Raw genomic sequence first — 25000 nt, 5'->3', positions numbered from 1 at the left:
TCTATTTTATTTATTATACGAGATAATTATTTTGAATTATTTATTTATTTATTTATTCGTTATTTATTTATTTTCAATTATTATTATACTAAACCTGTAGAGCGTGAGCTGGTACACTAAATATTATCGCCTCGTTGAAAATGGGACTCTTCTCTCCCTTTTTCACAGACGTCTTTTTCTTGTGCATTTTCTTTCCTTGTTGCAGCAGGTAAACCTTTGCAAGAATATTAGAAAAAAAAAAGAAAGAACAACGTATCTAATTGATTTTAATTCTTTTCACAGATATTATTATTATTATTATTATTATTATTTTTTTTTTTTTTTTTTTTCTTTTTTAACCAAGCTTATTACCTTGACAAAGAAATCACCCGGTATAGTATTAGAACCACGCAAATTTCTAGCTTTTACTACGACCAATGTTAGCCTCTCCGCAGTTGGCAAGTAACTCAGAGAGAACAAGAGCTCTCCCAAGTGCGGCGTAGGTAAGGCAGGTCCTGTTAAAGGTAGCCAGGTAGTAGCAGGTGGTCTTAGCGCTGGACCTAGTCTTAAACTAGCTTCACCGATAAGGGAGGCGCCACCACCGATACTCGATTCGTCAGAGAACACCTAAATCCATGTGTCATCGATATTAGATAACTCCTTTATTTCTTCTAAGATTATTATTATTATTATTATTATTGTTGTTGTTATTATTTTACTTTATTATTTTTTATTTACCTCGACCAGAAGTGTTCTTCCAGCTGGACCACCGTCCAAAGGAAAGAGAAACTTTTCTTGATAACTTGGCGATGGAGAACCTCTGTACAAACGTGTTTGTACGTGTGTTTGTCTATCAGGCAATAGACATACTCTATAATTTATATAAAAAGAGAAAAATATTATTATTGATTTAGGCCTTAATATTAATATATCTTTTATACAGCTCTATATATCTATTTTAGTTTTATAAATTACAAATTATTTCTTTACATTGTTATTTATCAAATTAGATCACTCTTATAAATTTTTATAAATGGTGATCAATGTGATTAAATTTTTCTTTTAAGAGCTTATTCATATTTCTAAATTGTTCTCTCTTTTTTTTTTTTTTTTTTTTTTTTTTCTTTTTCTACAAACTTTTATAAAGAAAAAGGCTAAACCTCGCGAAGGTGTCTTGTGCAGGTCGACCGTCAGGTGCAATGAGATCTCTAGCTTCAAGGACACTGACTGCCAAGTCACCTTCAGCATCGGTACCACGTCCGCCCCATCTTTCGTGTTCTAAACCAACGCAAACGAGTCCCACGACAGGTGCCTCCTCGAGATCGTTCAATACCACACTGGTATCTGAACAAACACTTTCACAACTTATTGCTCTTTTTAAATTAGATTCGTCCGGCGGAGGTTCAGGTTCAGGTCCCTGTGAACTACGGCGACTTCCGGAATTCGATTCACCGTGCTCGTTCATAGTATAACTCGTAATGTAATTTTCTTCGAGACTTTGCTATCATGAAGTGAATGTTCGACGTTAGAGTAATGAATTTTTTTAATTCGTCCATTTAATTACATTTTTTTTTCCTTTTTTTTTTTTTTTTTTTTTTTTTTTTTCTCTTTTTTCTAAATACCTGCGATAATCTTCTTTTGATTTGAACTTCCTCCAATGCAGCATATAGTTCTTGACTATTTCGCCGTCTGTTCGATCATTATGTATTTAAGATTTGATTAAAAGGCCAATTAGAATTTTTATTTTGAAGGGGCTTACCTTGAAGTATCGGAAGTTTCATGTTCTACAAATTCATGGATACCATTTAATCTCTCCATACTCTTCCTTCTTTGTTCTAAACTATTGAAGATGTCCTAATAAAAAAAAAAAAAAAAAGAAAAGAAAAAAAAACGACAAAAACGAGAGAAAAGAAAAAAAAACACATTAACAATTATTTCTTTGCCAAGTCATATGAATCATAAATATTAATTTTCGATAAAATTACTTCAGAGGTTCTAGTGAAGCTTGGATCGGACATGAACGTATAAGACTCGTGATTATGATCTTTCAAAAGTAAAGGCGAAGATGGTGGATCCTGTAAGCTGTTATATACCTGAAAGGCAAGAAAATTTTTGTATATTTTTTCTCCATTGAAATGGAGGAATAGAAAAAATAAAAAAAAAAATAAAAAAGAAGAATATCCAGGAGAAGAACGAAGAAGAAGAAGAAGAATAAATGATTTACTTCCTGAGCAGTTCTATGAGCTTCCAAGTTTAGCTCGGGGCTGTAAAGATCGGAACTACGTCTGGAAGCATCAAGGCCAATGGCGTCCGAATCGGTTTCAGTGTATATGTCACGTACCTCATTCTGTAAACGACTTCCTGTATTCTCGTTCACCATACTTGGCGATCTCGAGAAGGTAAATCGTTGGACTTGTTGAGCCGACGATAGAACGGAACTGAAAATATATTTGTTTTAGGATTCATATATTTTTTTCATTAAAATTAGATTGAGATCGATCATGGATCAGAAATAATTCATTATTATATATCTTATTAAATAGATTATATGTACAGTTTGATTTTATTTTTATCAATGAGTTGATATTTTTGAGATTGATATTATAATTTGTTTTATATTTATATATATATATATATATATATATATATATATATATATAAATAATAAGATGATATTAATAAAAAAATTTTTTGAAATTTGTCGCTATCAACATTCATTATTAAAAATAATGCACAAGATGTGGTCCAGAAAATTATCTTATGCATTAAATTGTTTCTATTTAATTCAAATGCTTCATGCGGATAAGCCATTATGTAATAGTAATTGTAAAATATGATCGAGAAATCTCACTTGTAAAATTCCGAGGCATCGATATAACTTTGCGAGGTAACTGATCGAAGTGCATTGAAGATTCTTTCACCCGTTGTAGGTTCATTCTTTTTGAGTACGTCCGTAGGAGGATCAGGTGGCGCAGGTGGCGGTGGTACAGGACTAGATGCTGATTCGCTGTTAATCTTTGACGAGTTGATCTGTGCTTGCATATCATCGGCGTAAAGTATTTGTTCCCGTTCCGACGTATGATCATTGATCGTGTCAAAGGCAGGATGATCAGGTAGACTTTGGATATATTGAGAGACTCTTTGTAGACCAGTGTTGGATGAATTATCATGGTATAGATAAGACGAGCCAACGTCATTTTGAAGCGTCGAACTTCTGAAAGGTGTCATCTCGATGCTTTGAATCTCGTTGTTTCTTCTGTCCAACTCGTTCTCCAAGTTCTGAGCATTTTGAAGCATCTTGCAGAGAGTTTGAGGTCCATAAATGGACTCCATGATCGTTTGACTGGTCGAGTTTGAGTGATTCGTCAAACCAAAACTACTTGGTGATCCTCTAGAGTCATTCCTTACATGTTGTCTCAATTGATGAGTTCTTTGAACGACGTCATAACCGGCGTACGTATTTTCTTCATTGTTAATTTTAACGTCGAGAGATGTGATAGGTGTATTATGAACATTGTATCTATTACTCGTCTCGAATTGTCTGTAAGGATTACATCGTGAATCATAAGTGTCCTTTCTTCTATCTTCAGTCGTATCCATTTCGTATCTTCCCATTCTCGAATCAGAATGATTTTGCATAGTGTAAGCTGTCATTTGAATATTTTCAGGCAACATATTTCCAGTATTTCCTTCGCCATCGAATCTGAAGGCCGAGTGATCATTAGGTGGCTTGAAAAAGCCATAATTCTTCACCGGTTCGTTTTGGAAGACGAAGACTGAGGCTGCGGTTGCTCTCGATTGTGGAATAGTTCTTTGCAAGGATGGTGGTGGTGTCAGTGGACCTGGACCAGATTCCTGCATTCGTATATAATCAACTGTACTAGGGGTTTGAAGAGGAGATGGTCTTGGACGTGATGCTGGCCTTGGTTGCGGTGCTGGCCTTAATGGCTGAGGTGGTATAGTACTACTACTTCCAGTACCAAGTGGTGGATGTAGATCTCTATCCACAGCTTCGAATCTACGATTATATAACATATTCTACAATTGTTAGACACTTATAATTCATTCGTAGATAGTTCATCAAATCATTTTATACATCTTGAATGGAAATCTTTTTTTTTTTTTTTTTTTTTTTTTTTTTTTTTTTTTTTTTTTTTTTTTTTTTTTTTAAGGTCAAGATCAAATACCGAATTAAATCAATGCTATCAATTTCATACGTTATAGTCACTCTAAGTTATATCAACGTTAGTAGGATCGCTAGGTCTTACTTGGTTGTGGATGCCTTTGAGCAAAGCCTTTAATGCTTTCATTAGATTATTTTGAGTGCTTCTATGAAGGTCGAGTCATTAAAGTGCAATCTAGCGAGGGTAGTAAAACGATGCCTTTCGATAGGAGCTTTTTGGCTTCATGGTTTAATTGGAAACCTTTACGTGTGCGGGCATGTCTAACATTATTCGAAAGTTTTCAAAATAATTTCACTTGAATTTTTGGTGAGAACAAAAAAAAAAAAAGAGACGAAAAAAAGAAAAAAGAAGAAATAAAATAAAAACGTTTGTCTTATTTACCGTGTGAAGGCTCCTTGAGCATCCAGCCTCAAATCGCTATCACTATGTAACAACTGTTGAGAAGGATTACCAGTTTGCCGATATAAACCTGGTATTGTCTGTGCTGTTGGATGTTGAGCTTTTACGAGACCAACCTATTATAAAAAAAAAAAATAATAATAAATAAATAAATAAATAAATAAATAAAAGAAATAAATAAAAGAAATCAAATAGATAATGTTTATATAATCATATTGTTATAGGTGTACCTATACGTAATTATAAAACTATAGACTAATTGATATTTTTTATTTATTACTTTTATAATATTGATTTCTTTTTTAAATATATTTTTAGAGATAAGCTTTATAATTATTCACTTATCAATTTTGAGAGTTTGTACCTTTTCTTCTCGCGGTGCCCATAGCCACGATAATGTCTGTCGCCATTCTTCAAATATACTCCAAATATTTCTAGTACCCCATTGCCAGCCGATGCAATATCTGATAATGTGATAAGAGATAATAAAATTGTTTAATTGAATGATCCTTATTGATTATCATGTCGAATATTAACGATTATTAGACATGTTATTATAATGATAGGGAGGTTTATCCAATAAGGAGGGTAGTGACATCGAGAGTGTGCTATAATTAAGCGAATATAGATGAGCTTATTAAAGAGGTCAGAGGGAAGAATATAGAACGTTTAAGAAAACTTTGAGAATGAAGATAAATTATCCTAATGAAAATTTCTAATATATATTAGATTTATTTTATTTCTTTCTCGTATTATTTTTTTTCTTTTTTTTTCTTTTTTTTTTCCCTTATCGAAAATTATTATCCTTCGCATTCGTCCATTAGAAGAAAATCAAAAGGAAGTTGAACTTCTAGGAAAGAACCGATATCAGGTTGGTGATACAATTGCTGGCTGAATGACCTCTTAACCTGTTGCACGTGTAACACTTAACAGTTTCCAAGAGTATACATTATTGTATTATCAGTATATTTGTCTCTTATGTGGGAGAAAAATAAATACTCATGTCTTGATTCGATTATCGTAAGAAAATGATCGATTGAAATCTGAGGAAAAAATTTGTTTATAAAATCTTTCAAATTTATTGATCTGCTTATAGAATAAAAAAATAAAAGGAAAACAATATACATACACACACACACACACACACACACACACACACACACACACATAGTTGTTCATCTTCTTTATTGAGAAAGCGTGAAAGAAGAAAGGTCATGGAAAATTGATTATAAATTTTAATTTGTAAATTTATACGTCGTTGAAGTTTTTTAAAAGAATTTAAAAAAGAAAAGTTGCCCGCTATATTCTTAAATCTTTTTAATTAAAAATTCTCGAATGTCAGAACGTTCGTTTCTAAATCGATTAGATTCCAAGATAGATAGATGAAGTTTGAAATCGTTTGACAATTACCGTCTACAGAGAGCCAAAGCAGCACCAGCGGTGACGACAATGACCAGTGCGACGCCGAGACCGGTGACCCAACCCATCCTTCTTAATGCCAAATCCAGGCCCAACCACAAATCCAATCAGACCGCCGGAGCCTGAAACACACGGAGTAAATCCATGGAGAGCATGATCCGATTACTGTTACAGAACCGAGATTATTCGAGGATTAAGAGACCTTCTAGAGAGATCCACCTTTATCGATGGTATCTATGTTTTCTTTCTAATCGACAAGCAACATTCCGACATGTATAGGATATATTTCGTCATTTATAAATTCTATGTGAAAAAAAAGAAAGACAAAAAAAAAAAAAAAAAAAAAAAAAAAAGAAAAAGAAAAAGTAAATCTCGAATTAATTTTCTTTTCTATTTTCTTTTTTTTGTCTTTTATTTATTTATTTATTTATTTTTTTTTTGTTTTTTGTTTTGTTTTTTTTTCATTTACAATCATACTATAAGTTCGTCATCGTTATATCGCATTCTATTCTCGTTGCAAGGGCGATATATATATATATATTTTTTTTTTTTATTAATAATATTTTGAAATACTTATTGTATGTTTGATCATTCGTAAAAATTTTGATTTTTTTGAAACTTATCGCTCTTATTATTATTATTATTATTATTATTATTTCTTTTTTTTATCTTTTTCTTTTTCCATATAGAATAAATAAACGTATTTAGAAGAAGAAGAAAAAACACACACATACACACACACACAAAAAACAAGGAGAAAAAGAAAAAGAAAAAAGATGGATATTTTTTTGAAGTAATGTTTCCGAGAAATTTATCGAAAATTCTCTCGTTAGTATATGTGACGTCAATTTTAATTACTTTACGGTAAACTTCGAGGCCGTAACAGCAGCGGAAAGGACGAACTCGAGTGGTGAGATAGAAGAAGGGAAGAGTGAGGAAAGGAAGGAAGGAAGGAAGGAAGGAAAGGGTTTGAGGATGTCGATGGAAGTTAACGAGGCGGGTGGATAAAACGATAAAATCTTTCTTTAAAGTTTCACTAGTGCCGCAGTTCTTTGAAGCTTCTAATGGCAACATTGAAAAAGAATTTTCTACGATCATAAGGGGTTGTGCATAATCTTTAAGTATGATTAGAGATCCTTTTCGTTGATAACCATTTTTTCGTTTTACTTTTTAACTTTAATACATTGAAATTATGAAAGCTTACTCGTAACATTTTATATTTCCTTGTTTTGATAATGATCTTTAATCTTCGTCATTTTTTTAAAGGTTATATTTATAAGAAAATATTTTTTTCTTATCCAATTCTTTTTTTTTTTTTTTTTTATTTTTTTAAACATTTTAATATTCCATCGAAGAAATTAACTTTGGTCAAACTACACGTTTTAATCCCATATTCTCCATGTACCATGCATTTAAGAGGCATGTGACACGCACCTACATATATGTATGTATATAATACATATATATATATATATTATATATACTAATATATATATATATATATATAAGAGTATAGTGCAATAAGTAGGTATATAGAGATGGCGGACCGAAGAGCGCTTGAGAACCCTTAGACAGCAGCCCTTATCGTGGTATTGGCATTCTACCCTCAAGCAGAATATATAATTCATAGGCGGCTTGACGCAAAGAAGATGTTATTGACATTCTTGGCAAGAGAGAGAGAGAGAGAGAGAGAGAGAAAATTTTGTTAAAGAAAGTTCATTTGATTCTATTTATATAAATCGAATTAATTACTACAGCCAATTATAATTGAGAATTATAACAATCAAATAATATTAATTAACCTACCCATCAATGAATACATCAAATCATGTTAATATAATTATTTAATATTAAATCACAATCTCTCGGGTCTGATTATTTACTTAAACAAATTTAATTCAATAAATATTTCATGAGTAATAATAAATCCCAATAGACACATACACACACACATATATATATATATATGTATATATATATATATATATTAAAATATCTAATTTTTAAAATTAATATCATTGAAAGTGTAAACTTAAATTTTCAATCATTTCTATAAACTTTATATATATATATATATATATTATTTACTAGGTTGGGATCATTGGCCTCGAATTAAAAAGAGAAAGAGAGAAAGAGAGAATGAGAGAGAGAGACAGATATTCATCGGAGATACGAAAGTAACATGAAAGAAGGAATTTTCGGGTCTGGGAAGTTAGGGTTTTGTTCCGGTTCACGTTCCATCCTTTTCTTCACTGATACAGACAATGGTAGCAATTAGTAGCGCGTAAGATTTCAGCCTGAGGCCTTAGACAAAAAGAAAAAGAAAGAGAGAAGGAGAGAGAGAGGGAGATCCTGTGATTCTCGAGTACATTCATTCAGCAGATAGTCGCTTTTTCGTTTCCTTCTCGACCCGAAACTCCCCCGGCCAAGCAGGAACACACTCACACTATGTCACGATATGCCGAGAGAAAAAAAGGGGGTCACGAAGCTTTCGTTCTAAGATAAGAGCGCATCTTTAATTTTTATCTGCGAACAATCACCTTCGTACGTTCGTTTTAAATCTCTTGTGAAAAATTTCTCTCTTCCCTTTCAGTATTCCAATCGATTTCTTTCTTTCTTCCTTCCTTCCTTCCTTCCTTTCTTCCTTCCTTCCTTCCTTCTTTTCTTTCTTTCTTTCTTTCTTTCTTTCTTTCTTCTTCTTCTTCTTCTTTTTTATTTTGTTTTTTGTCCTTGTTTTTGTTTCGAAACTCGACGGTCCGAAAAAGTCTCCCTAAGTGGATAGTCAAAAGTGTTTATAGGTGATCTTAAAAATCAATTACTATTTTTTTTTCTTTTTTTTTTTTCTTTTTTTTTTTTTTAGATTGTACAACTTTACGAGCTTAACTTAACAATCCTATTTAATAAAAAGTCTCGGAAAAAGAGTGATTAATTTTTTTATATTGTTGAGAAAGTTTTCGACCAATCGATTTTTTGTTGTGTTTTTTCTATTTTATTTTCTTTTATTTTTTTGTTGTTGTTATTTCTTGTTTTATAACAATCACGATCTTATATCATTTATCGATAAATTTTAAACGAAATGCAAATTGATGATCCTCTTTTTTATTTGTAACTTTAATAGTTGATTATAATTACATATATGTATATGTATACACACACGCACACACACACACACACACGTACACTCATATTCTGTAATTAGATGAATTAATTTGTTTTAATATTTAATATACAGTGTGAGGATTTAAGCTGAATGTTTCGAATGAATATTATGAACTATAATAAACTGATATAAATTATGAAACGTGTATAAACGTCGCTTTTAGTCAAATATCTGGAAAACATGTTCAACCTATTCCGTTTTATGTTGCGCGACTAATTAATCGCATTTTAACGTCGAAATTCCCGAATAAAATTCATTAATTTTGGCGGGAAGACCAGGTAAATAGATATATGAGGTATTATTTGTGAAAATTGTTTGTAAATTTATATATAAAAAAAAAAAAAAAAAAAAAAAAACAAACAAACAAACAAATAAGATACATTAATTGCAAAATCGAACGATAGGTTCATCTGATTAAAAAAAAAAAAAAAAAAAAGAAAAAAAACAAAAAGCAAAAAATATATATATATATAAAATATAATTTATTGTAATATTATTTTATTACGATTGCAAAAAGTATTTAAATTAAATGAAATAAACAATTGAATAAAAACGCATAAGATATTTTTATGTGACTATAGAATCATATGAATTACTTTTAATAATAATTGTTTTTAAATGAAAATAAGAATTAATTGGAATATTTTTTTTTTTTTTTTTTTTTTTTTTTAATTATAATTACTAGTAAAGTTTTAAACAAAACAATTCTTATATCGAGAAAGATAATATCTCATGTTTGTATGTAGACAGTCGTCATCCATCTAATATTTGTTTAGAATGTCTGCGTGAAATTTGAAGTGAGAAAGGGGTAGAAAAGTGGTACTACGTGTGCACTGAGGACGAATTAATGAGTAGTAAGTAGTAAGCTGGGAAACTAGGTCAGACCAGACGGATCTGTTCCTGCTTTGTATATTTGTGTCAGTATGTCAAGGTAACTGATATCTTCTCTTTGACACGTGAATCAGTCGACTACTGCCGTCTAAATAAAAAGCAGAGAAAAACAGGGGAGAGAGAGAGAGAGAGAGAGGGAGAGAGAGATAAGATGAGAATCGATTATTCTCCAATCAAAAATAGTGAGTGACAAAAATATTTACGAATACTTCGTTAAAATCAAATAATTATTTTAATAGATTATTTATTAAAGTATTCTAAAAGGTCGCTTAAAAAAAAATAATCACTATGCATTTTTGTCGCTTAGAATTTTGGGAGAAGTAATTAATTGCGAAGAGGAGATTAATTTCTTAGATATTTGAAATATTTTACATAGAAAATATAGAAAATGATATTTTAAAAAGTTTTCTCTAAACAATTAATGCTAATTTGTCAAATCTTGTTTTTTTTTTCTTTTTTTTTTTTTTTTTTTTTCTTTCTTTAATCTTTTATTTATTAATGGACCATCTATCACATTTGTTTTATAAAAGGAAGAAAGATAAAAGAAAAATTGAGCATAATTTACGAGAGATCACCGGATTTTATTTTTACGAGGGCTATATATGTGATCAGTATATTTATTATGTCTCATTGGAAATTTACAGAAGTTCGTACATTGTTACTGGTAATTTACAAAGTTACGAGAGTAACATTCGCTCATGAAACAGCATTCATGAATAATTCACTGGAACGAAAATGATTCCGAGGTCCATTCAGCTTGATTTTATTCCATGTTCGTTGAATTTCATGCTGTCCGTTGAGAACGTTCATAGACCTTTACATTATTGAACTTTATGGATGATGTCAAAAACAAAATTTCTCTATTTTATTTTTGTATTCTCTTGAACATTTCTTTTTTTCTTCCTTTTTTTTTTTTTTGCACGTTAATATTATCGATGAAAAAAAAAAATTTTGATTAAGTCTAATTTGTCCAGATGTTTTGGATGAAGGCTTTGTTTTAGCTGTTATTTTTTTTTTTTTTTTTTTTTTTTTAATTTCAACGTTTAACAAATATTTTCATGATTAATGATTAATATAAAAGAGTAGTAAATCTTGGAGAAGTGACTTGGAATAACAATTTGAAAAAAAAAGAAAAAGAAAAAGAAAATGAAAGCTATTTTTCTCATTTCTATATACTCAAAAAGTATATGAGTATTAAATGCATTTATTCATACGTAAATGAGTTGACTTTCAAAATTCGCAAGAATATGCTTATCGAAAGTTCTCAGGCAGTGTATCGCGATGGCCTATAAAGAAATTTAAAATTCCACGCGATGGATTCGCTCGACCATGGCCTAGGCAGTGAATAATAATTTCTATTTGAACGGCTCTTGATTGTTCTCGATCGAACTTACCTTTTCTACGTATATATATAACTGAAGTTAACGTCTATAAATAAATAAATATATATATATATATATATATATATATATATATATATATATATAGATATTAATTTTAGTTTTATCAGATAATGAAAAAGAAAAAAAATATATTATCATGTCTGTCAGTCAAAAAGTATTCATATACAAAAATAAACATATTATTTATGTAAATTATATATAAATATTATTAATTGTTATTAAATGTAAATTATAAATAAATATTAAAAAACTAATGACATGAGTACGAACATTATATATCGTATAATAACGTTTATCTAATAAAAACAATAAATTTATGCATTGAAAAATTTAGTATACTTAAAATATGTAAAGTGAGAAAAAAGTTATTATAAAAATTTTTCTTTGTCTAATAAAATATTAAAAGAGTGATACACCGTATAAAACGTACTTTCTTATATATATATATATATATATATATATATATATATATATGTATTCTTTATATATATATATATATATATATAAAGGAAGGAAGAAAAAAGTATCTAGGTGGCTAGGCGCACTATTAATGGCCACCAGTGTATATGCATATACATACGTAGATATAGTCTACTCGTCGATAAAGTTAACGAGCTTGGAGATATAACAGGTGAAGGACAGTTTGAGACTAAGATAAAGAAGAAGAAAAAGAAAGAAAAAAAAAAAGAAAAAGTAAAAAAGATGTGGAAAATCAGAAAAAAAAGGAAAATTCGATGAGAAATAAAGAAAGGCAGGGAAGAGAGTTGGTCGATGCATTTTTTAAATCTACTCTTATTTTCTTTTTCTTCTTCTTTTTCAAGATGAATAAACAAAATATAGTAACTTTTCAATATCCGTAACAATCGAATAGCTGAGGGACGACAGTCCATTGGGAGAAGACATGAAGCAGATGTTGAAGTTTGTGTTAGTGAGAGAGTAAAAGAGAAAAGAAAAAAAAAGAAAAAAAAAAAGAAAAAGAAAAAGAAAATATATATGGACAGAGAGAACGGTAGACAATTGTTGAGAGGGTTGTGATGGAGTGATAATGGTGGGGATGGAAACAAGTAGATTAAATATTTGTCGAGTATTATTATTGTCTTTTTTTTTTTTTTTTAATTTTTCATTTCTTTTATTTCCAGATTACATCTGACGATGTCTCGTTGGTCAATGCTCTCACGATGGGTCATAGTGTCAATAAAAAAAAACAAGGATTTTTATATCGTACGAGTAAATCATAATAAATCATTTCATATTTTTGGATTTTTTGGTAAGTCATCTTATAATCCTCATATTTTATTTATTTTAGTTTGTTTTTATTTTATATATATATATAAAGGAGTCTTAATATAACGTTAATATAATTTTTAATAATCTTTAATTGGCGTTCACATATTACAAATAATCAATTTTAAAGAGTACGCCTTTTTTTAATTATAATTTTTGTTTATTTGTTTATTTACGTATAGATTGATATTAAATATTTATACGATCAAAATTAGTATATGTAGTACACTAATATCACGTCAATATTTAAACATCTCACTTACTTCAGAAAAGAAACTCGTTGGGAGAAAATATTAATTAATCATCTTGTATAAACGATTAATTATCAACTCCGGTGTGTTTTCAAATATTAAACATGAAACGATCAAAACTTTGAGGGGGGAAAAAAAAAAGTTATTCGAAAGTTTTTGAAAGTTCTCTTTTCAATTTTCAAACTGAAAATAGTTTCGGAACTCCTCTCTTCCCCCCCCCCCTCTCCCTCTCTCTCTCTTCCTCTCTCTCTCTCTCTCTCTCTATATATATATATATATATATATATATATATATATATATATAAAATTCATAATTACAAGTAATTGATAAGAATAAAAAAGAATTGTTAAGCTCTCCTTTACTAATTAATTAAAATGAGAAAACGGTCGATTAATTAATAAGAAGAAGAAGAAGAATAAATCGATTAATAATAATAATAATAATAATAATAAACTGATGAAAAAGAAAACGTCAATCTTCTTTTAAGCGATAGTTTTTAAACATCTTTGTGAATTAAAAGATAGGAAATAACGATAGAAAGAGATGAGTTAATTAGTGCGAACGTCCGAGGAAAAGAATTTCCTCGGCGTGGCGCTAATCGAGTGGTCTCGATCGATCGGCTCCGTCATGCTCTTTCTCTTTCTCTCTCTCTCTCTCTCTCTCTCTCTCTCTCTCTCTCTCTCTCTCTTTCTCTCTCTCTCATATATATATATATATACACACACATACATATAGACACACACATATATACATACACATATACATTCGTGTTCGCGCTGCCGCAGGAGTGCTGCAGGTTCGTTGCACTTTCGGCCGCATTCGTAAAACTGCACCACCTCCGCAACATCGTTCACGATTCTTCTCCCCTTCCCTCTCCCTTTTACCCTTAAACTCAATCTCATCTCTTTTCTCTTTAAAGAAAACACAAAAAAAGATCGATTTCAATGTTTGTGTGCCTAAACACATTACTTTACTTTTATATATATATATATACACACACACGCACATATATATATATATGTGTAAATAACTGAATAGGATAATCTTATAATCTTAAAGGAAAGAAAGTAAATGTCTACTTCTTCGTTAGACGACACTAAATTCGCTTTAATATATTCTACTAAATAAATAGAAAGAGATAAAATGAGATAGAGAGAAGGAGATAAAGAAAGAGAGAAAGAGAGAGAGAGAGAGACAGAGAGAGAGAAATAGACAGAGAAAGGGGAGGAGAGAGAGAGAGATTATAGCTTCGGGCCCGATTAAAATATAAACAAAACATTTAGGGAAGATTTTAAGCTAAGGAAAGTTCCTAGTGAATATATTCCTATGTACATTATATATATATATATATATATATACATGTCTGTCTATGTATAAGAAGAAAGAAAAAAGAGAGAAAATGAAAAGGAGGGTGTTTCTTTCTCTTACTCTCTCTCTCTCTTTCTAAGGGTGCTAGTAGTCTGGTACGAAGAGAGAACGATCTTCGATGTGAAATAAATAAAAATGGAATGAAGAAAGAAAAATACAGAGAGAGAAAGAGAGAAAGAGAGAGAAGAGAATGAAGGAGAATTGAGAGGAAACTATGGAAGGGAAGGAAGAATGGAGGAAGATGAGAAAAAACGGATAGAGCGGAAGTAAGAGAGAGATATAGATAGAGGGAGTGGTAAGTACGAGTGAGTGAGTGAGTAAGGGAGAAAGGGAGAGGAACAAAGTGAGAGAGAGAGAGAGAGAGACAGAGAAAGAGAAGGGTAATGAGGGGTGGAAATTCTGGGTAGCTGCCAGATGGCGCATTGCGCTTCGGAAGCCCAGCCCTGGAGTTTCTAACGTTTGCTGCCAAACATCGAGATCCTCGCTTCATATATCCCCTTAATCCGTTATGGTGTTTGGGTTTTAGGGATGCTTTCAAGTCCGGGACATGAATTTTTCAAATTTTATATCTAGACATTCCATTGACCCTACCGTCTCTCCACGTTTCTTTTTTTTTTTTTTCTTTTTTTTTCTTTTTTTTTTTTATTTTTTTTTATTTCTTTTTTTCCAGTCCAAATTTTGTTCTTTTTTTTTTCTTGGTTTCTTTTTTTCTTTTTGGTTTCTTTTTTTTTTTTTTTTTTTTTTTTTGTTCTTTTTTCTTTTTGATGAAAAAAGTGAGAGATAGGATCAATCGATGATTTTGCTAATGAATTTGGTGTTACATGTTGATTCAGATTATTATTTATCTGATTAGGCGATTTAGCTACAATGTTTTAGTTATGATTTATGATGATTAATGATCCAGGAAAAGTTAGCTTAGTTGTTCGTTTATTAATTAAGGTATATGATTTAATCGAGTGCTATTATCCTGGATTATATGATTAAGCGTTTTTACGTGGAGTTTTGTAATAATTTGGAGTGATTAATGGTCGGGTTTAAAGACTGACTCCATTTTCATAATTTCAAATTTACATTTCGATCGAGTCTTGTTATTAACTAATACAATTTGATTTTGATTAGGAATAGATTGTAATAGTCTTTTTTTTTTCATGTAAAGAACTCTTTTCATTTTTCTTTGTTTTATTGCGAGTTTATGCAATTTGAAGGTGATAAGTAAAGGTGATCAGGTTACTACAGGGTTCACCCTATATATCGATTATTAAAGAGATATAATGGTTAAGGGGTTGCATAGAAGACCTCGAACGTTTTACTCGTAGCTTTGGAATAAAGCCTGCATTTTCGTTTCCTTTAATCGAAACTTTAATACTCTCGTTCTCGCAAGAGACTACTTTTTTCAGTATTACAAAAAATACGCATTCGATTCCCGTATTTCCTCCATTTTCTCCATTTGTAATTTTTTCAACGACCATTATGGTAGAATCAATTATAGATTGTTTTGTAAAAAAAAAAAGAAAAGAAAAAAAAAATTAATAAAAAACAAAAAAAGAAATAAAAGAAAATTCAATCTTTTTTTCCATCGATAAAAATTTTCTCGTTTAATTTGAAAAAAAGCAACAAAAAAAAGAAAAAGAATGAAACAATTCGATTCTAATAACGATGAGAGAGAAAATTGTTGAATAATCAAAATAGAATGACGATGATGATGATGAATTAATTCGATGTGATCCATTAGCGATAATATCTACTAATTTTCATTCTACTCGAACGTAAAGCAATAATCCTAATGCATATCTGGTCGCACTCTTAATTAACACACTCACAGCGGTTTGGATAATGGTAGATTGCGATCGATCTTGGTGGACAAATGGATGGGTTAGGTTAAGCATGCCGGATATGCGTTGTGATAATAACGTTGTTCGATATATAGGATCTTCAATACTATATATGTGTATGTGTTATTAGATCTAACCAGTCACACACACATACATATATATATATATATATATATATCAAAATCATTTTAAATCATTCATTAACATAATGACAATTATTCGATAATAATTTAAACGTATACCTATCTTTATTTTGGAAAAAATGAATGAAAGTAATTAAAAAGAAAGAAAAAGAAAAAAGAAGAAGAAGAAAAAAGAAAATAAATAAAAAAAAAAAAAGATAAGGAAAAAGAAGAAAAAAAGAAAGAGAAAAAATAGAAGAAAAAGGGAAAAAATAATGAGGCAAATTAAAATATTATATTTGCATCGGTGGGAATGCTGAGTAATAGTATTGTTTGAAATGACCTAAATTAATTTTTAATGAGTCCCACGTTATACAAATTAGGTCATATATATACCATTGTCATGTGATTAGAATTATAAGTTTCATTTAGTATTCAATTTTATGCGAATTATAATCGATTAACGATTAATTATGATCGATGATTATTAATCGAAACGATTAGTAAAATTGAGATCAATTATTGACGATTAGAAATGATAATTGTAAATCAATTAATACTGTACAATTTACATTTATTATTGATTATGGATAATTATCTAATCTGTTAAACGTTTAATTATACATATTCTATATCTAATTAATTATTTACAAATTATAAAACGATTTAAAATTAAAATAAGTTACATTAACATTATACATTAAATATTCACGATACTTATATTTATCTAATCTATTAAAACCATTTTGTTATATAATTCGTGGTTTTAAATTAATTATTAGAATCGATAATTACAGATTACAAATTATTAAAAAACATATGTTTTGTTTTTTTTTTTTATTCCATGTCCGTATTGATATTATCTAAGCCATTCAACACTTACTAGTCTAATATACATCATTACATATCTACGGCTAACATTAGAAATGAATCGCTATGAATATCTAAGAAAGTATACACGCAAGTTAAATGCATAGAATAGGTGCATTCGTTTATAGCCGACCCTGTTTCTCTGATTTCAGTATGCTGCTTTCTTCGTAAATCGATTTCCCTATCTTCTTTCTATAATTCTCTTCCTTTTTATTTTTCTTCTTTCTTGTTTCTTGTTTCTTTCTTCTTCTTCTTCTTCTTCTTCATCTTCTTCTTCTTCTTCTTCTTCTTCTTCTTCTTCTTCTTCTTCTTCTTTTGTTTTTTATTTTCTTTTTTTTTTCTTTCTCTTTTTTTTTTTTTTCTAATCGGCTTCCCATTAAAGAAGACGTCTCGGTAACTTCGTACGAAGCAAGACACTTCTCTTATCGATCGGATACGTACAATGTTGAATTATTCATAGAACTCTGACTAAGAATATGTATTTCATAAGGTCTCGCTACTGTTTTCCATATCAGAAAGGAAAGGGGTGGTAAGGATGTTGAGAGAGACAGACAGACAAACAGACAGAGAGAGAGAGAGAGAGAGAGAGAGAGAGAGAGAGAGAGAGAATGGTTGAAATCGAAAAAATATTAAAATGATTTATTCGAGTGTACGAAAGAGGTTTGATTTATTAATGAAAATGAAAATGAAAGAAAAATGAAAAAGAAAGAAGAAAGAAAAGAAAGGGGAATAAATGACGGGAAGAATATTAAGGGCCGATGAGATGAAAAGGAACGGGGATGATTGAGCGAGAGATAGGGTCATGTGGTCTGTATAAGGTCACCCGTTAGCTGGATTTAATATGGCTTAGGAATGACAGGCATGCCAAGATCGCTGCATTCTTGTACAGGAGGATAGGGCACATTGCTGCGTTTAAAGTACTACGTGTACATAATATATATATATATATATATATATATATATATATATATATATGTATATATACATGTACGTATAAATGCATATATGAAAGTAGATGAACATTCACGATATCTATTCGAATTTTTCTGTTAGCCGAATTGGTTTTTCTTTTTCTTTTTCTTTTTCTTTTATTTTTTGTTTTGTTTTGTTTTTTTATTTTTATTTTTTTATTTTTTTATTTTTTTATTTTTTTATTTTTTTTTTAAATATTCCTACCTATATAAGAAAAATATCTTAGACTTACATTATTTAGAAATAATCATAGAAATGTAAAATTATTAAAAAATTCGATGAATTAGAATAATTCTGATACGAATGATCAGTGCTTTTTATTAGAAAGACATATATATATATCTATGTACGAACAAATTGATACATGTAGATATATCACATAGAAGAGACAATGGTCCAGAAGTATCACTAGCCAGTTTCATATCTGCAATGAGACTCTTATGGTCACCCTTATCACTGTCGTTGCACTTATCTTTTTTTTTTTTTTTTTTTTTTTTTTCTTTTTTTTTCTTTTTTCTTTCTTCTTTTCTTTTTTACTTTTTTTCAACCAGTGAAGGTGAAGGCTGTATATAGACATTGAAAGAAGAAATTGTACATACATGTATAAGATGAAAGATAAGAGTGAGAGAGAGAGAGTGTGTGTGTGTGTGTGTGTGTGTATGTGTTTCATCTTCACTCTTTGTGCGTAAACTCGGCTGAATGTGTAAAGCAAAAGATAGATAGACAGATAGAGAGAGAGAGAGAGAGAGAGAGAGAGAGAGAGAGAGGAAGAGCGAGAGAGAGAGATAAGACAGAGATAGGAAAGAGCTAGACTCTCCAGGGAACTCTTGGCTTCAACCCCCATAGTCGAAACAAGAAAAGACGTCTACCCTTCTACCTTCTTCTATCTTCTTTTACCTTCTTCTACTTCAGACTTTACTTCTGTGAAACCTTCTGAAAAAGCAATCCTGAGTGACTTGTCGCATGATCATCGTATCATCCTCATAGGAACATCTTTCGGGACTCATTATCCCAGGCTTTAGTCCCTGTTTTCTTTTTCTTTTATTTCTTTCTTTTTTCTTTTTTTCTTGTTTTCTTTTTTCTTTTTTCTTTTTTCTTTTTTTTTCCCCTCCTTTTTTTCCCCTATCAACTCACTGTCCAAGTTTATTTTGAAAAATTTACGTCGTAGACTTTGAGAAAAATGAATAGACTACGAGTATGGTCGTGAAATGCTCACAATTTTTACAGATTATATTATCTCTATAATTTGTATTATTTTATCTTCGTTCTATTTTACTTCAATCTCGCAAACTTTAACTTACATTAATTAATTCATATTAAATTTTTATACGATACGATTTTTTTAAAAGTTAGATCTTCTCGATCGGATTTTAATTTTTTCTTTATATTTTCGTTTGAATTTTTATTAAATTAAAATTGTGCTCGACGATTAAATCGATTTTATTTGAATTTTATTTTATAATAATTATCATCAATCGAAATTGTTGAATAAATCATTGATTAGTGATGATAATCATGTCTATAGTTAATCATTGATATCAGTATATATGTGTCACGTCATTCATGGAACTAACGCGTTGGAATTAACTGGTGTAAATGAAATTAGAGGGTAGAGAATATCGTGTTAGTAGTTTAGAACGATCTACCTTCGTGAACCTTCAATTATTTCCACGTAGTATTAATTCGAGAGATTATAAATAAAACTTCGATGAAAAAAAGGATTTACGAAGTTTCTTCAAAATCTCTAAATTATTATAATATAGTATAATTAATAATGAGAAATTAATTTTCAATATTATTCGACAATCAATTTCGATCGTGTTATATACAATTCAATTCATATGCACATATATATATATATATATTAATAATATTATAATTAACAGAATATATTAGTTGAACAAATTTTTGTTGAATGTAATTAATAAATAAAATTCAATGAAAAAAGGAAAAAATATAACGAACAAGTTTTCGATTCGTGAATTGTTCCCATTGTACGATTTTTCTGAATTGAAAAAAAAAAATGTTTTTCCTTTCTCTCTCTCTCTCTCTCTCTCTCTCTCTCTCTTTTCTTTTTTCTTTTTTCCCTTTCCACGATTTATTTTTAATTCACATACATCGGAGCGTTTCCCCAGGGTCGGCTGAACGAATCACAGTGAAATATGCATGATTAATTCGCCTCGCTCATTATGATTACGGACGTCGTTAGTAAGTTGAACTGCATTCTCGTGACGTTGTTTAATTAAGATAAAGGATACGCATTATCATTCGCGTGACAAAGGGAAACGTCATGCGTATCGTAACAGGTCACCATTCTGAATTTTCATGGGGTTTGAGATAACCAGGATGCGACGATGAAACAAAGTTACTCGATTAGAATTTACGATTCTTTTTTTTTTATCGTTCCCCCTTGTTCCATTCTAATCATTTTATTCTCTTATCGGTATAGTGTAATAAAAATTTGAAAGTCAATTATTTTCTTTATTTTTTTTCTTCTTCTTCTTTTCGTTTTTTTTTTTCTTTTAATACTGCGAATAGTATTTATAATATTATTTATAATAACACACAAATATTATACTTATGAATAATATTTATAATAAGTATTAATAAATGATTTGAATTCATATTATTCGATAATTAATGCATCGTGATGGTCAAATGAAGATTGAAAGGATTTATAAATTGTAATTGCATTAATGTCGAATAATAAAAGAGTGAGATATAAATACAATAAATAATGAGATGATTAAATTTTTTCTTTTTTCTTTCTTCTTTTTCTTTTTCTTTTCCTTTTTTTTTTTTCATCTTCGTCAAAAATAAATAATCCGTATATAATGCCACGTGTCAAAGGTTACGTAAAAGTATCTGAAATATCATCAGTTGATTCAAAATAATGAATGCTTTTCAGATATAATATTTTCGTATATTAAATCATCCTTTTTCTTTTTTTTTTTTTTTCTTTTTTTTCATATTACACCTTCTATATTTGCTTTTTATCTCGATATCGAAATGGATTTTTTTTTGTCTTTTTCTTTTCCTTTTTATGGACATTGAAGGAAGAAAGATTGGAGGAAAATCCAGTGAACTTTCCCAACTGCATAATTTATGTCGGTCCTAGTAGTCCTTTATGCATTTCTCTTTTTCTCTTTCTGTCCCGTGGGAGAAGCGAAAAGAACTGATAAAGGTGAGAGACCGAAAACTCTCTTACGTCGGAAAATTACGTCCTTGCAATTTCCATAGTTTCTAATAATACAATTTTGTTCTAACAAAAGATCGCTTATATCTCCTTTATAATGAGAAAGAAAAAGAAAAAGAAAAAGAAAAAGAAAAAAAAAAAAGAAAGAAAAAAATCAAGAAGATTATGAAGAAAATTGAATGAAGAAAATTGATGAATATAAAAAACAAAAAAAAAGAAAAAAAAAAAAAAGAAGAAGAAGAAACAAGATTATGAAGACGAAGACGAAGAAGACGGATTATCGAAGAAAAAGAAACGTAAGCTCGATGGATGAACGACGAAGAAAGGAAATAATAATAAAGACTAGGAGAAAAGAGATAAAGGATAAAAATGAGAGATGAGATAAGAAGTCCAAGTCTATGAAGAAGTCCATGGTACTTTTGGTGAACAGACTGGTTAGTAGATGCATAGAAGAAGCTGTCGCATAAATCTAATAAGGAGAAAATATGCGAGTGCAGCCATGGTAATGAGGCTTAAAGTAGAGACCCTCGAAGAGGAGCATTCACCTCGTGGTGCCAAGGGGTCGTTTAAAGATGAAGATCTCATAGTCCTTTCTATCTTTTTCTTCTTTTTCTTTTTCTTTTTTCTTTTTTTTTTTCTTTTCTCTTTTTCCTTTTCTTTTTCTTCTTTTATCACATAATAATCTTCGTCCTATTCTATGATATTTTACATCATCGAAATATCTTTCCTTAAGATCGGATTATTATTTATCGACTCGTTACGAGAAATAATTTCTGATGTAACGTTAGTATATAAGTTTCATGATTCATAGTTCATTCTATATCTTCGTTAATTACATCGGTCTTATATATGTTTAATTATTATATCGGCAAATGTTTCTCAGATTACGAAATATCGATAAGATTTTCTATCGTTAATCTTATCAAACATAGAGTCACGTTAGCGTTCGAATTAATTGAATCATTATTTTGGAAAAATGATACCGATCGGTCTATTGTTGTTTCCTTTTTTTTTTTCTTTTTTCTCTCTCTCTCTCTCTCTCTTTCTTTCTTTTTATCCGTTTTAATATTAGAAACAGTAATGGAATTGTAAAGAAAAAATCCCGAATTTCCAAGTTTTATTTCAATTCATATGATTCTTTTTTTTTTTTTTTTTTTTTTTTTTTTTTTTTTTTTGTTTAAATTGGACGCTCAAATTATTTTGAAAATTAATTCATCGAGCAAATTTATATATTAAATTTCGTGATAATTATAATTATAATTTATGTTTATGAGTAAGAGAGGCGAAGTATTTTTTTTTTTTTTTTTTTTTTTTTTATTTTCTTCATTCTTTAGGTCATTTCATTCTAACTGCGAATCGTTATAGACGTAACAGATGAATTTGTTGTTTTCATAGTTAAAAAAGAAAATGGAGCTAATCTTTTTCTTTTCTTGTCCTTTTTTTTTTTTCTTTCTTTTTTTTTTTTTTTTTTTTTTTTTTCTTTTTCTTTTTCTTTTCGTTTATCCCGAAACTTCTTGTAGAAAACTTTTTTCCGTTTCGGCATCGTTTTCAACTCGGCGCGTTCTGTCTTGAAACGCGCTCAGCTGTCTCTGTTTCCTTAGTCTTCTTCCATTAGTCATGAATGCACGTCGAAAATCTGCAAAGCCCATTCCTCTTGCAGTATTCATCGCGTCTCTCCGCATGTCAAAGCTTAAAGTCGTGCGACAAAAACATATCACAAACCGGGAACATTTAACTCGCTCGCTATTTTATGTTAAAGAAAAAGAAAGAAAGAAAGAAAGTAAGAAAGAAAGAAAGAAAAACAGGCTTGAATACGAAAAAATATTTTTACGCAGCCCGATACTTCCGAGTCTCGATTCTTTCGTCATTGTTTACCTTAAAAACGAAACTAAGAATAAAAACTTTTTCTTTCCTTCTTTTTCCATCTCTCAACGATACATATTCATTTTCAGACAAATATCGCACAATGATGGAAAATATTACGAAACAGTAAAATATCTTTTATTTGTTAATAATTTTGAAATTTTTATAAACATTTCTTTTTTTTTTTTTTTTTTCTTTTTTCTCTCTTAGATTCAAGATTATTATTTATTAATTGCATTTATTTTTTAATCCCTACTGTTAGGCAATACCTTCATACACATTTGTAAATGATAATTGCCTACTGTAAGGGATAAAATTTGTATTCTTTACCGATAGATGGCGCTCGCAAGCAACATTTTCAACAAAGTATAAAAAATTGCCTATTTACAGGGTAATTAATTATGAAAAATCTTTAATCAAATAGATTTGTAGTTATTTAATATGATTATAAAGTACAATTTTCAATGAAATTCCTTATTGAAATGATTGTGAATGGTTTCTTTCTTTTTTTCTTTTTTCTTTTCACTTTTGAATACATACCAGTGATGTTAATTATAAAATAAAAATTAGAAATTGGTTTAACATCGATTGACCTTATAATAAGCCAGGAGGCACCTTTGTACAAGCTTATTGTCTTATTGGCTCGCTTCGAAATCCATTTAGGAAGGCAACCAGCTTTAGACAATAGGGTGCATTCAACAAGTAATGAAGCCACTCGATCGGTAGACTACTGGTTACTAACTAAACCACACGAATCACTGCTTTCGATTCGAGATGATACCAAACTCGTCAAATTCTATGATTTTTTAAGCACCATAAAAAAAAAAACTCTTAATCTAACCATTCCATTGAGATTAATTCGTGCCAAAAGCAAAAGCAAAAAAAAAGAACAAAGAATCGATCATTGATTGCTTTATATTTATATATATATATATAAAAAAAAAAAAAAAGAAAAAAGGAAAGAAAAATTCACATTAAAATCACGATCTCGCAAGAGAGTATCGTTTATCAATGAATTTCTTTATTTCTTTATAATTCTGTTTCTTTTTTTTTTTTTTTTTTCTTCGCGAAAATATAAAAAAGAAGTACTGTTCTTGTTATTGATACAAATAATAATTGGGAGAAGCGTTAATGATTAATTAATTATTCTTCTTTTGAGGAGGCATGGGGGCTGAGGGGAGGGGGGAGAATTCGAATGATTAATTTTCATATATATATATATATATTCACGAGAGCGAGGTCGGAGTACAATCAAGAAATTATTGGTGTACATGAAGAGCATTCCCATGGCAATGACACACGGTAATGGGTACGTACGTACCAAGAGAATGTATTGGGCTTGGGAACGCCTCGCCAAATCGGCATATTTACTGCTCACCCTCTGTGACAATAACCCTTGGAGAACTTGGCAGTCGGCCACATTGGGTAAACCTTTCGTGGCCGATCACATTTCTGAAACCAAGCTTGGATCGTGATCACAGCGAGCGAAGTAGAAGAACTGAAGTACGAGAGAGAGAGAGAAAGAGAGAGAGAGAGAGAGAGAGAGAGAGAGAGAGAGAGAGAGAGAGAGAAAGGGAGAGAGATGGATGAATAAATAGATTGATCGAATTGTCCTGTGAAACGAACGGTGAAAAAAAACCATATTTTCCTCTACATTCTAATTCCATGGATGTTTCTTACATTCATCCTTGTTTCGATTTTTTTTCTTTTTTTTTCTTTTTTTTTTTTTAATAAAGAAAGATAAATTAAAGAATAAAGAAATTAAGAAAATTGTTGAACTCAGTGCGATTTAGTTTATTAAGTTAT

General features: G+C 29.9%; 2 protein-coding genes across 6 annotated transcripts in view; one reads left to right on the top strand and one right to left on the bottom strand.

Moving 5' to 3' along the window:
* The window catches only part of LOC118444256 (uncharacterized), a 6723-nt gene extending 620 nt beyond the window's left edge, over positions 1-6103 (bottom strand). The window contains exons 1-12 of the mRNA XM_085660816.1: positions 5973-6103; positions 4927-5026; positions 4545-4678; positions 2831-3997; positions 2204-2417; positions 1965-2072; positions 1739-1833; positions 1602-1668; positions 1140-1480; positions 718-850; positions 352-606; positions 95-214 (exon numbers count right to left, since the gene is read on the bottom strand). Coding sequence (XP_085516942.1) covers positions 95-214; positions 352-606; positions 718-850; positions 1140-1480; positions 1602-1668; positions 1739-1833; positions 1965-2072; positions 2204-2417; positions 2831-3997; positions 4545-4678; positions 4927-5026; positions 5973-6049 — 2811 coding nt within the window. The 5' untranslated portion in view covers positions 6050-6103. The remainder of the gene's footprint in view (positions 1-94; positions 215-351; positions 607-717; positions 851-1139; positions 1481-1601; positions 1669-1738; positions 1834-1964; positions 2073-2203; positions 2418-2830; positions 3998-4544; positions 4679-4926; positions 5027-5972) is intronic.
* The window catches only part of Sytbeta (Synaptotagmin beta), a 108898-nt gene that overhangs the window by 6628 nt on the left and 77270 nt on the right, over positions 1-25000 (top strand). For 2 of the 5 annotated variants that reach the window (XM_085660818.1, XM_085660820.1), the window contains one exon: positions 12575-12702. The exons of 1 other annotated variant lie outside the window; for it this stretch is intronic. The gene's annotated coding sequence lies outside the window, so the exon portion shown is untranslated. Of the gene's footprint in view, positions 1-3805; positions 3933-6082; positions 6212-12574; positions 12703-25000 lie in introns of those variants that run through there. 2 more of the 5 variants (XM_085660819.1, XM_085660817.1) reach the window with 2 other exon arrangements.

The sequence above is a fragment of the Vespa mandarinia genome, chromosome 13, assembly GCF_050613455.1.
Source record: "Vespa mandarinia isolate Hongniang chromosome 13, ASM5061345v1, whole genome shotgun sequence".
Taxonomy (NCBI): Eukaryota; Metazoa; Arthropoda; class Insecta; order Hymenoptera; family Vespidae; genus Vespa; species Vespa mandarinia.
This window is presented reverse-complemented; position numbering and strand designations above follow the sequence as displayed.